The 11,917-nt window shown below is 40.2% G+C and overlaps 1 protein-coding gene across 1 annotated transcript; it reads right to left on the bottom strand.

Annotated features, from left to right (window-relative positions):
• Positions 1 to 5,645: 5,645 nt before the first annotated feature.
• On the bottom strand, positions 5,646 to 6,986 carry LOC117238836. The gene is made up of 2 exons (XM_033504044.1): positions 5,964 to 6,986; positions 5,646 to 5,858 (listed from the first exon to the last, which is right to left on the bottom strand). Exons 1-2 carry the CDS (start codon positions 6,984 to 6,986, stop codon positions 5,646 to 5,648), a joined length of 1,236 nt encoding a protein of 411 aa, XP_033359935.1.
• Between the last annotated feature and the right edge of the window lie 4,931 nt (positions 6,987 to 11,917).

Below are 11,917 nucleotides of genomic sequence, written 5' to 3'. Positions count from 1 at the left end.
AAGATATTTTAATAAGCGGGTTGAAGTAATTGCTTCAACGCCCGGTAACAGTAAGTGAGTAATTATCTGTGGCGGATCGGTATCAATACGCTGACAGGTCCAGGCATCAACGCGGCGCAACACCTCCGCGGGTACCAACCGCCAACACCAAAGGGTTACGACGGCAATGAGTCTGTCTATCTCGCGAGCGGTCGAATATACGGGCGCACGATACAAATACCGCACCTAGCGAGACTCCCTCTACGTGTAAGGCAGGGACTACCGGGCATAGCCTTACTGACGAGTCCACCGGTAGTCCCGGGACGAAACGCAAATTCTCTTTTCACCTGACAGCAACTACACTTCCGCCAAATAGCCATACATCTCCGGGTGATAGGCTGAAAGTTCTCCACCCCAAGGATCGTAGAATTCCTCTCCTTGTTCTTGTTCATAAAAAAACGACGCACATACTGTATATAATAGGAAAAATTTTCATTATTAACGTGTTGCTTTTGTTTGTTGTGTTTGGTCCGCCTGTTTGTAGGCTCGTCACTATCTATTGCGACTGCGCGTTAATTTTAATTTATTTATATGTATTGATCGTGGCATTCCTTTTACTTCGATTTCAGTATTATGGTACCTGAAAATATTGGGAACTTTATGAGGTTCTGTATATCCGTTTCAGATTTCCCTCTACCAAGTTCTTTCATTAAATGTAACAAATGTGAAATTTTGTTTATTGATCCGTCTGTTGTAATATTCCTTAGATTTTATTTTCGGTTTTATCAGTGAGGTGGTAGGGCGTGTACGGTATCAAAGAAATACTCCGCGGATTGATTTAACAATGAGTTTATTAATTATATGAGGAGGACCTGACAGTTTTACCAGCACGCGTTACCTGGGCCGTACTGGTATTGTTCTTCGCATACTTACCGTTTACTCGACTTCACCGATCAGTTGTATCGGTCTGCGTCTCTCTAGCCTTTCCTCGTTTCCATTCATATAGGTTGCCGAGGTGCCTGAAACAGAATATTTTCTTCCGGGGTAGGGAATCAGTTTTCTTTATCGAAAGCACTTACGCTTTATTGTAAGTCATAAGGTCTATTTTTTGACGATGTCCTGACCTCGGACGTCGCATTTTACAGGCCAGCACATGCGCTTGAACCCTAGAACTCTCTTTATGGCCATGAATCGCTACAGTAGGAATTTCAAGAGAGCACTTGGTCAATAGATCCTGTATGGTCAGGACATATTTTTTTCCTTTTTGTGCTCTCGATAATGTAACCTAGACGTTCAGTAATAATTTTCTTCCCTTTGTCATCTTTCAATATCCCCAATATGCACGTGTTCGTAATCGTCTGCTATTTTGGTTTTATACGCCTTCTTCCGATTATTTGACGCAAGGACCAAAGGGATATCGATGGGCCATTAGGCCTATTGAAGTTTCCCGAAACTTCCGGCCTGTCGGCACCTACGCTTTATCGCGACACTGTATGTGTTTCGTCGGTCTTTCGTAAACAGTGTTTCGGCGATGCTATAATATGTACCAAAGAAACCATTGGAGAGAGAATTGTTCTTTGCGCTGCAGATCTTTGAAAAAGCGTACACGCTCGGAAGATAAACGAAGGTAATCTCATACATTTTTATTATAAATTAAAAATTTTCGTCTCGTAACTTGATAGTGTCACGTAAAATAACAAAATAAAAAAAGGAATTTGAGGTAAAAAATAAAAAAAGAAAACTTTATTTTTTTTCTAGCATCAATACACTTTACAATCTACTTCCGAACTCTAGGCGTGACTTTCTAAGACTGACTCTTATGATTTTACTTTCGATCGGATCCGATTACTTTCTTATGTCATCCCTCAACATCCCCACCGTCCATGCATTTGCTAGGCGTCCGCGATCGTTGCCACGTGCTCTTTCTTCTAGAACCTTCGATGGAAGGACCGTTGGGATGTTAATGGTTCATTAGGCACTTCAGCGATATACATTGTCACCGAGTGCCGCAACATCTTTATCTCAATCGTCAGTCCGTCGGATTTGAAGTATGCCGGTCGTGACATACCCCCCTGGTTAGATTGATCTTGGTCCTCTAAGATAGTAGTAGAATGGAATTATTTAAATGTAGATCAAAGGATACGTTTACGCTTTTTTTTTCAGGGATCGCTATGAATTGATTTTCTGCATGTGATGGTACAAAAGTTATTTCGTTAATCTTAAATATAGCAATTTTACAATATTTGTTAGTGTTCGAGAAGCTAATAATTTCAGAGGCGTAATCATGTTGTAGTTTTCGATCGTGAATTGGTTGGGTTTGTATACAAAGCGTAATTCCTATCCCGTGAATTTAAGGCAACTAATTAAGGGTATTGTTACTAGTGCTAGGGTCAGCATTATCCTGAAAAAAGTACGCTGTCAATCGGTTACCATGTATCTTTTTCTTAGCATTGTCGATAGAAATAATGTAATAAGGAGTTTTCACATCGTTAATCCTGTAGGGTCCTAACCATTCAATGTCCAACTTATCTCTTTTATGGTCGTTGTGAATTAAAACAAAGTCTCCTTTCCTAAACACAGTCTGAGTTTTAACAATCTTTCTTTCTTGGTCTCGCTTGTATCGTTGCTTCTTCTGAATAAGTGTTTTGTGAGCTGTTTCCCAATATTTATTCAACTGTTTTTGCCAAAGTGAGTACATATCATCATAGGTAAGTGTGGGAAATTTGGATATTGCGGAAGGTAAGTTAGCTTTTCGCCCAAAGGTCAATTCAAAGGGAGAGAATCCTGTTCCTTCATGTTTCGCGGTGTTGTACCCTAAACAAATGAAATTAAGTACTTCATCCCATTCTTTGTCATTGTCGTGTAATGCAGTACGAATTAAATCTTTAACTGAGGCATGCGTTCTATCGAGGGATCCGTTACTTTGTGGGTGAAATGAAGTTGTTTTGATGTGTTTGATTTTAAAAGCTTCTTCAAATTTCGTCATTAAATCACTAACAAAATTTTGTCCTTGATCTGTTAGGATCGTTTTTGGTGCCGAAAATACGTAAATATAGTGTTCAATGAACGCGTTAATTATGGATTCAGTTCGTTGCGTTTTAAGGGGAACTAGTATCAGATATTTCGTAAGTTCATCGTGTATTGAAAGTATGTATTGGTTTCCGCGTTTGGTTTTCGTCATCGGTCCTATGATGTCCATAGCGATTTTGTCGTTAGGGTTAAGTGGCGTGTCTGAGATTTGTGGGGATTCTTTGGGTCTGATACGTGTTAGTTTCTCCTTTTGACATGTGTCGCATGTTTTCACAAAGTTTTCTACTCTTTCTAAAAGTCCGGAAATTTTGAATTTATCCTTGATCCGTTGATACGTTTTCTGTATCCCTAAATGTCCTACGGTGTCGTTATGGTTTTCCTTTATTGCTTGTATTATTTCGTTTTCGTCTAGTTTTAAGATGGGATTAGGTGCATAAGTAATTTTCTTGTACGTGTCGTTAAAATATATTAGCATGAGTTTAATCTGTGTTTTCTCTAATTCAGTGAAATCGCTATTTCCTATGCCGATTTTTGTTGTATCTTTAAGAATTTTGTAAAGTCTTCTGATCCAAAGTGTCTCGTCGTATTCTCCTAAGTCGTTTCGAGTTAATTGGTAAAATGTTTGGTCATTTGGTTTAATTTCTAAGAGTTTCGGATTCTCGTTGTTGTCTTTCCATGCGTTGAATGAATTAGTGTGATCAATTACTAGGTCGAGGTTAACTACTTCGTCGCGAGTTACTGCGTGAACTCTAGATAAAGCGTCTGCAGCTGTGTTATCTTTACCCTTTGTATATTCGATTTCATAGTCATATTCTTCGAGTCTAAGTCTCCAACGAATCAGTCTGCTAGAAGGGTCTTTGCAATTGTGTAGCCACTTAAGAGCTTGGTGGTCGGTTCGAATAATGAACAAATAATGAAAAACGGTCCTAACAAATATTGTCTTAATCTTTTCACGGCCCATACGATGGCTAAGAGTTCCTTTTCTGTCGTGGTATAGTTTCGTTCGGGTGGATTCAGTGTTCTTGAAATGTAACAACAAGGATGACCGTCTTGCGACAGTATTGCTCCTAGTCCTTCGTTACTTGCGTCGGTAGCTAAGGTAAAGGTTTTGTTAAAGTCTGGATAAGCTAATATTGGGAAATTACAGAGTTTGTCTTTTAAAGTATCAAAGCTAATCTGGTGTTTGTCAGTCCAATGGAATGGTGTGTCCTTTTTTGTTAAGTCTGTAAGGCTTTTCGCGATTTTGGAAAAGTTTCGAATAAATTTGCGGTAATAACCTGCTAAACCTAAGAATGATTTCACGTCCGTGGCATTGCGGGGTAATCGAAAGTTTTTTACAGCGTCTAATTTCTTGGGGTTTGGTTTGACTCCTTCGGATGAAACTACATGGCCTAAGTATTCTAATTCCGGTTTTACGAATTCACATTTGTCCGGTTGCAATTTAAGTCCTAATTCTCTGAGTCTCTGAAATACTATCGCGAGGTTTTCGTTATGTTCTTGAATCGTTTTTCCGAATATCACTATGTCATCCAAATAAACAAAGCAGTATTTTCCTACAAGTCCAGCTAAGGCTCTGTCCATTAATCTTTGAAAGGTAGCGGGTGCGTTTTTAAGTCCGAATGGCATTCGATTGAAATGAAAATGCCCTTGCGGTGTCGAAAAAGCGGTATATTTTTTAGATTTCTCGTTCATTGGAATTTGATGGAATCCTGAGGATAAATCAAGCGCCGAAAAGAATTTTGCGTTTCCTAGTTGTGTTAAAATGTCGTCTATATCAGGTAAAGGGTAAGCGTCTTGTTCTGTGAGTTCATTTAGTTTCCTGAAATCGATAACTATCCTCCATTTCTGTTTTCCTGAGGCGTCTAATTTTTTCGGAACTACCCATACCGGAGAGTTATAAGGGGATTCGGATTCTTCTATAATATTTTTCTTCAACATGTCTCCTATTTGTCGCGAAATCTCGTCACGGTGACATTCCGGTGGTCTATACGATCGTGTGTTAATAATTTTGTCTTTGGTTAACGAAATTGTGTACTGAGTTAAATTAGTACAGGGTAAAAGATCGGTTTCTAAATTAAAGATGTCAATATAATGAAAGATGTCAATATATATAATCTTTTCGATGGATTCACGGATTGGTTTTTCAATGTGATCTGTTCTCACTAGGCTTTTTAGTTTTGATACGTTGGAAAAGTCATGAGAATTTTGAATATTGCTAGAAATTTCAACGTTTTGCTCACCAGTGTTGATAAAACATACTTTAGTTGGTTTGCCTTCCAAATAGATTGTTTGAACTCTGTTTTCTCCAGGAGTCAAATGTATTGGTTTCTGAAATAAAATGGTTTTGTCGTTTAATCGGATTTTGTCATTGGATATTGAATAGTTATACTTCTCTAAACATGGTAGCCCAATGATTCCGTCTTCGATAATAGGGAAATTGTTCGGTACTATGTGAAAAATGTGATTTTGTCCAAATATTCGTTTCGTTACGCATTCGTTAGTTTCGTATTTGTCTCGTCCCATAGAAAATTTTTGTTTAGGCCCTATCTGTATCGCGTTGACAGTTTTGTTACGTTTCACCAGGTTTATCCCTGCTCCTGTGCCGACCAGAAATACTCGCTCTTCGGTTCGGGTTGTCAAAGGTATTGCGAGTAGTCTTCCCGTGGCGATGTTGACTCGTATGTCTCGTACGGTTCGTCCATCTCCTGGTTCGATGTTGTTTCTTGTATTTCGTCCCATTCCTGGACTGCCTGAATCCTTGCGGGTGGTCGATCGCGCTGGCTCGGTGGTAGAAAATTTTGACACTTGTTGGCAATGTGTCCCAGCTTTCCGCACTTGAAGCACTTCATCTGCGCGCGTTCAGCAGGTGATCTATTTTCTACTTGGTTAAATGTAGCAGGTTTCTGAGCTACTGGCGTGTTAGGCGATCTTGATGGTACATTAGATCGTCTTACCTGCATATGCTGGTTGTCGGGGCGATTACTAACCGAAGGTAAGCGATTACATGACCAATTAGGTTGTCGTTCTTCTCGCAAGTAGCGTTCTACATCGGCTGCCTTTTTTTCAGCTTCCGGAAGATTCAAGGGTTCACTGCTTAATAGTATTCGCCCTATGTCGCGTCTGAGTCCCTTTAGGTACACACGAACAGTCTTCTTCGTGATTTCTTCAGTCATAATTTTACGTGTTAGTGGTTGTGGGTACTCATTGGTTACTGCGTACAGCAAACGGTTGAGTATTCTTCTAAACCGAATATTAAAACTTTGCACTGATTCCTCGCGTCCCTGTCTCAACTCTCGTAATTGTTCTTGGTACTCATCCGAAGTCACTTGTGCTGCTAAGTTATTTCTCAGTGCGTCGTACAGATCACTGTAACACTCAATAGGAATGTTGCGAATACTTTGGGCTGCTTTCCCCACGATCTTTTCCACTTTTATTGCTTTTAGCAATAGATCTTGCTCCATACAGCGATCCTTCATACTTCTCACTTCTTTGATGAAGTCTTCAACTCCTACATCATCATCTCCGTTGTGCGTTGGGATGTAGCGTATTGCATCCTTAGCTCGTAGAGTGGGAGGTGCGGGCGGAAAATAGCCTCTTTCTTCCACCTCGGGTTGTTCGATGTCAAGGTGGACAGGTGGGGTGTCTGGAGCTGCTAACCCTGACAGTTTGCGTGCTTTTGCCATATTCACGGTGCGATTGATTGCTGTCGACGCACTTTCATTGTCTTCGGTGATAATGGAAGCAAATTCATCGGTCGCAGGGGATCCGAACCCAGTCCGTAGCGTTGCGACGGTTTTCCCGAGATTCTCGATTTCTGCTGCCCTGTGTCTGTTCTCTTTGTCATTTTGCATAGACAAACGTAACATTTCTTCTCGTAAAAGGGCAATGTTGTCGTTCTGTTTTTTAATACTGTCCCATATTTCTCGCAACATTGGGTCAGTTGAGGTTGAAGTTTGAGATTCGTTTTCCTTAGACATTATTGCGCTGATTTATAATTTTCAGACGAAGACGAGTCTTGGCTACTGAAGCTAAATTTTCTTTCACGGTAACGTACAAAGGAATTCAGTTTACCTTTTGTTGTTACTTCACTTGGTTCGTGATAGTTACTTTGTTGTTGCGGATGACCGTAGTCCCAAATAATTCGATCTTCCGTAGATGATGAATGTCTTTTGGTTTCCGAACAAACACTTTTCACTATCCTGGCAGGATCGCCAAAATGTCACGTAAAATAACAAAATAAAAAAAGGAATTTGAGGTAAAAAATAAAAAAAGAAAACTTTATTTTTTTTCTAGCATCAATACACTTTACAATCTACTTCCGAACTATAGGCGTGACTTTCTAAGACTGACTCTTATGATTTTACTTTCGATCGGATCCGATTACTTTCTTTTGTCATCCCTCAACATTCCCACCGTCCATGCATTTGCTAGGCGTCCGCGATCGTTGCCACGTGCTCTTTCTTCTAGAACCTTCGATGGAAGGACCGTTGGGATGTTGATGGTTCATTAGGCACTTCAGCGATATACATTGTCGCCGAGTGCCGCCACATCTTTATCTCAACCGTCAGTCCGTCGGATTTGAAGTATGTCGGTCGTGACAATAGATTGATCGTGGGAAAATTAATGAATCGACTCAAAATGTGTGTTACTTATCACGGAGTCTCGATATTCTACGACAATTAATGTATGAATGTAACATTTAAACACAATCACGATTTCGTCAAATTCCATCGGCATCAGTTGTACCCCATCAACACCGTTGGTAGCCGAAGTTATGCACAAGTAACGAACTAAACACCACCCTTAAACAACCAAAATCAAAACAACCACAATAACGACGCTGCAGAAATCAAGGAACTGCTCAAGCAATCCATCAAAACACTGAAATGTCGACAAAAATATGTGAGCAAAATGCAGTACTCAGACAACAAACACAACAAATTACAGTCATGCTACAACTACTTACAAACACGTTAAGTAAGAAATAGAAATGCCAACGCCCTGGCCGCGCTGAGTGCAATCGTTCCCGTCAGATCACGAAAGTTACGCAGCGCCAGGCACGGATAATAGTACTTGGATTGGTGATCGTCTGGGAACTCCGTGTGGCGTTGGTGAAGCGCGCTGGGCCCGCCGCGCCCCCCGGTGGGTGGTGTTCGGGTTTGGGCGCTGGCGGCTCAGCGCCTCGGGGCCGCCAAGCAGTTCGGTAGGGAAACGGCGGCTCCGGCGACGAAGCGCGGTGTTACTATGGTCATACATCGCTCCATCAGCGGTGGTATTAGGCGCGCGGGGAGGCCCGGTTGCGACACTCACACCGGTTCTCGGGGCTCTCTCGATCGCAGCCGGGACGGTCATGGTGAAGGTTTTAGTCGGTAGGAGTCCGACACTACCACGCCGCTTTCCCCAGAAGCGGCCTGGCGTCTGTGCGAATTTCCTCCACGTAAATATAATAAAAAAAGAACAATAGTCTCTATTTTAGACTCTTGTAAGACAGATCACCAGACGTTTGATATTTTACAAGATAATGATGTTAGAGAAGGACTTAAAAAATTTAGTGATTGGCCAATTTATCCTTAATTATATGTGAATGAAGAACTCATTGGAGGATTGGTTATTTTAAAAGAAATGAACGAATCTGGAGAGCTGGAAAGAATGTTGCCTAAGAAGAGCTAATGCAAAAGAAACGTGAGTTTCTGTTTACATAAATATTTAAATACTTTTAGCTTAATAGAAGTGCTTAATTATAGGATCTAAATAATTCTCGGATATAATTAAGGGTCATATAATTAATTTCTTTCAACAAGTAGACCAGTCCCTATATTAATATGTCGTAGATGGAAGGACACCGGACCTTCCCCTGAAACTCCGGGAAAATCCGTAAAATCGTAATTAAAGTTTACAGTTGCAATTAAACAATTTGCCGTCATTCTGCCCAATTGTACTTGTTTGCGATTTGTGATAATAAACTTGGACTCAAGGCGACCATCAGTCGCCGAACGTAGCCGCGGTCAACGGGACGGGCGCTCCGTCTAGCAAAGGTGCGGAGCGGTGTTATGACCCTTATTAAAGGAACTACCCATAGAGGTGTCGGACAGTAAAACATGCTAACGGTTCCTTAGGACAATGAATACCTGATGTTGAGGCACGTACACAGCACAAGTCTGGTTAGCAATTAAGATGTGTGCAAACGGACAGGCAGCTTTTGTCTCAAATCGACCAATCGACAGCGACGTCGATCCGAGGATCTTGTACTTAGACACCCCTCGGTAGTGTTATTGGGACGAAAATTCATTCTTTTTCGAGATTTCATCGGCGAAGGGAGTAGTACACGTTTGAGTTAGAGCAAGTATACCTACCCTCCCGTTGACCGCGGATTCGTTATCGAACCTAAGACCATTATCGCTAGTGTCGCGAGCGTCTAATGTTGATTGTCGAATCGGTAGTGTTCATACTCGTTGTATCAGGCCGTATATTCGTTATAACACAATGCTGGCCAACTCCAAGAGAGGTCTATCAAACGCCCGCAACCCTGTTCCTGACTCTTCTCCGACATATATATGTCGGGGTTTACATTGGAATTGGGGTTAGGGGCGTGAAACGAATCTTTGTTTGGATTACACATTGTCGTTATGCAATAGAGACATTGACTAGTGCAAATACGGTTATTATAGAATTGGACAAGTAACCGTGGTAGTAATTAGATTAGGTTCAGTATACGCCCCTAACTCTAATGATAACCCGACATATATATATGCAACGAGCGTAAATATCTTGTCTACAACTGTTGTTGGAATAAAGAGTACATTATAGCCTGTTACCTCGGCGTTATAATCCATTCGACTACCTCTATTATCTTCAGCGAAATAGGAGATCGATCAATTTCGTGGCGTTGATTATATTATCGTAACGGGAATTTACGACTCCTGTTGACGCGCTTCTTTGAGATCACGTTTCTCCGCGAATGGTGGACAAAACAGTAACATTTAAATGTTTCAGTCATGAATAATATTTTGGACATGATATTACTTACATATATTATAGATATATATTAATAGTCGCACAATTTTTTAATGAATTAAGAAAAAAGACCGAACTTATGACTTATGAACTGAAGTATCAGCCATAATGCAACGATAGGCATTATAAGTAAGTCAATAACTGATATAATAATAATCTTGATATCTGTAGAACGCATATCTTAAAAATCTAAAAGATAGCTAAATTATTCCTATCTAATTTTTTCTATTCAAAAACCTTTTATAACGAATGACCAGAACCACGATAAGTAATTTACGATTGCAACTATAATGCATTTTTATATGCTACTAAGAACACCTACACCTGCTTATATGCAGTGTGATGGATCCTCGAGAAAGAGATGGCATTTGTCAGTTATTTGTTACATGTATCGATATAGAAGTGTAACGACACTAGCGGTTTTGGGCAACTTGTCTGAAAGCTAATTTCTCTACGATTTGAATGATATTGAAATATGTTGCAAAGCTCAACGTTGTGGACCATTTTTTCCTATACATATAACTGGTGACCGTTAGTTTACAAGTTATGTACAAAAAATATACAAACGAAACTTTGGGTCAGCTTTCCTAATAGATTACATTAACCCTTTTGTTCCTAACGCCCTATCTATTCGGCATGTACGATGTGACGTGATAAAAACGTTTGTTCTTTGTAACTGCAAGACAGGTTACATTCAAGACTTTCTTATTTATACGGAGGCTGGTACTACCACAGGGTCCTAACATAAGGACTGTGGTAAATCAGCAAGTATTGTAATGTCCCTCCTAGAACCATATTTAGGTAAAGGTCACACCCTTTGCGTCGACAATTGGTACGCAAGCCCCGCATTATTTGATATATTACACAAAAATTTTACAAATGCGTGTGGCACTGTAAAAGAGAAGAGAGAAGGAATACCAGAAGTGAAAAATTACAAAAAAGGAGAAGTGTGCTTTCGCTCGTCAGTAAATATATTAGCCATAAAATGGCACGATAAAAAAGAAATTTTCATAGTTTCAACAATACATACAGAAGAATTTGTGGATATATCAAACCACTACAGTGCACAGAAAATTTTACAGAAACTATCTCGTGTACACGACTATAATAAATTGATGTGTGCTGCATACAGGACCGACATGGTCATCAGCACTATAAATTTTACTCGCAAAACAACGAAATGGTACAAAAAAATATTTCTTCCACTATATTGATATGTATTTATGGAATTCATATTGTTTGTACAAATTGAAAACCAACAAAACAATATCAATTAAGAAATTTCAACTGAAATTAATAAATCAAATTTTGATGGAATAACAGAAAAAACAACCCGACGCCCTATTACATTCGGAAATAATCACTCATCAAGACTCAACGGAAGACATTTTCCTTCACTTTATGAAGCTACAGGAACAAATAGATCACGAAGGTGTGTTGGGTGTGCGAGAAACGATAAAAGGCAAGAATCTCGTTATCAATGCCAAGAATGTGATGTTGGCTTGTATTATGCGTGCTTGCATGTTTCAAAACGTATACAGAGATTAATAATTTAATTCAGTATGATTCGGATCTCAATTTAAAAATCATGGTGCCGCTGGCGGGTGGCAAGGTTGCTTGTCCGATCTGTGAGAAAAGGGAAGTTCACGTTTTCTTCATGACGCTATCAGACCTGGACGGGCACCTTGATCAACATCACACGGATGCTCGCATCCAGCTGGGATGTTTATATTGCGAAAGGAATTTCCCGAAGCTCCACGGGGCAAAGTGTCACATTCCAAATTGTAGTGACACTAGTCAAAGAAACAAAGGAGCGTATAATTCGAAGGTTGCCCCATGAGCTTCGGGACGCAGAGATGGTTATCCACTCACGAACGGCATGCGCAAACTGCCA

The sequence above is a fragment of the Bombus vosnesenskii genome, unplaced genomic scaffold (assembly GCF_011952255.1).
Source record: "Bombus vosnesenskii isolate JDL3184/JDL3185 unplaced genomic scaffold, Bvos_JDL3184-5_v1.1 scf7180000013627, whole genome shotgun sequence".
Lineage (NCBI taxonomy): Eukaryota > Metazoa > Arthropoda > Insecta > Hymenoptera > Apidae > Bombus > Bombus vosnesenskii.
This window is presented reverse-complemented; position numbering and strand designations above follow the sequence as displayed.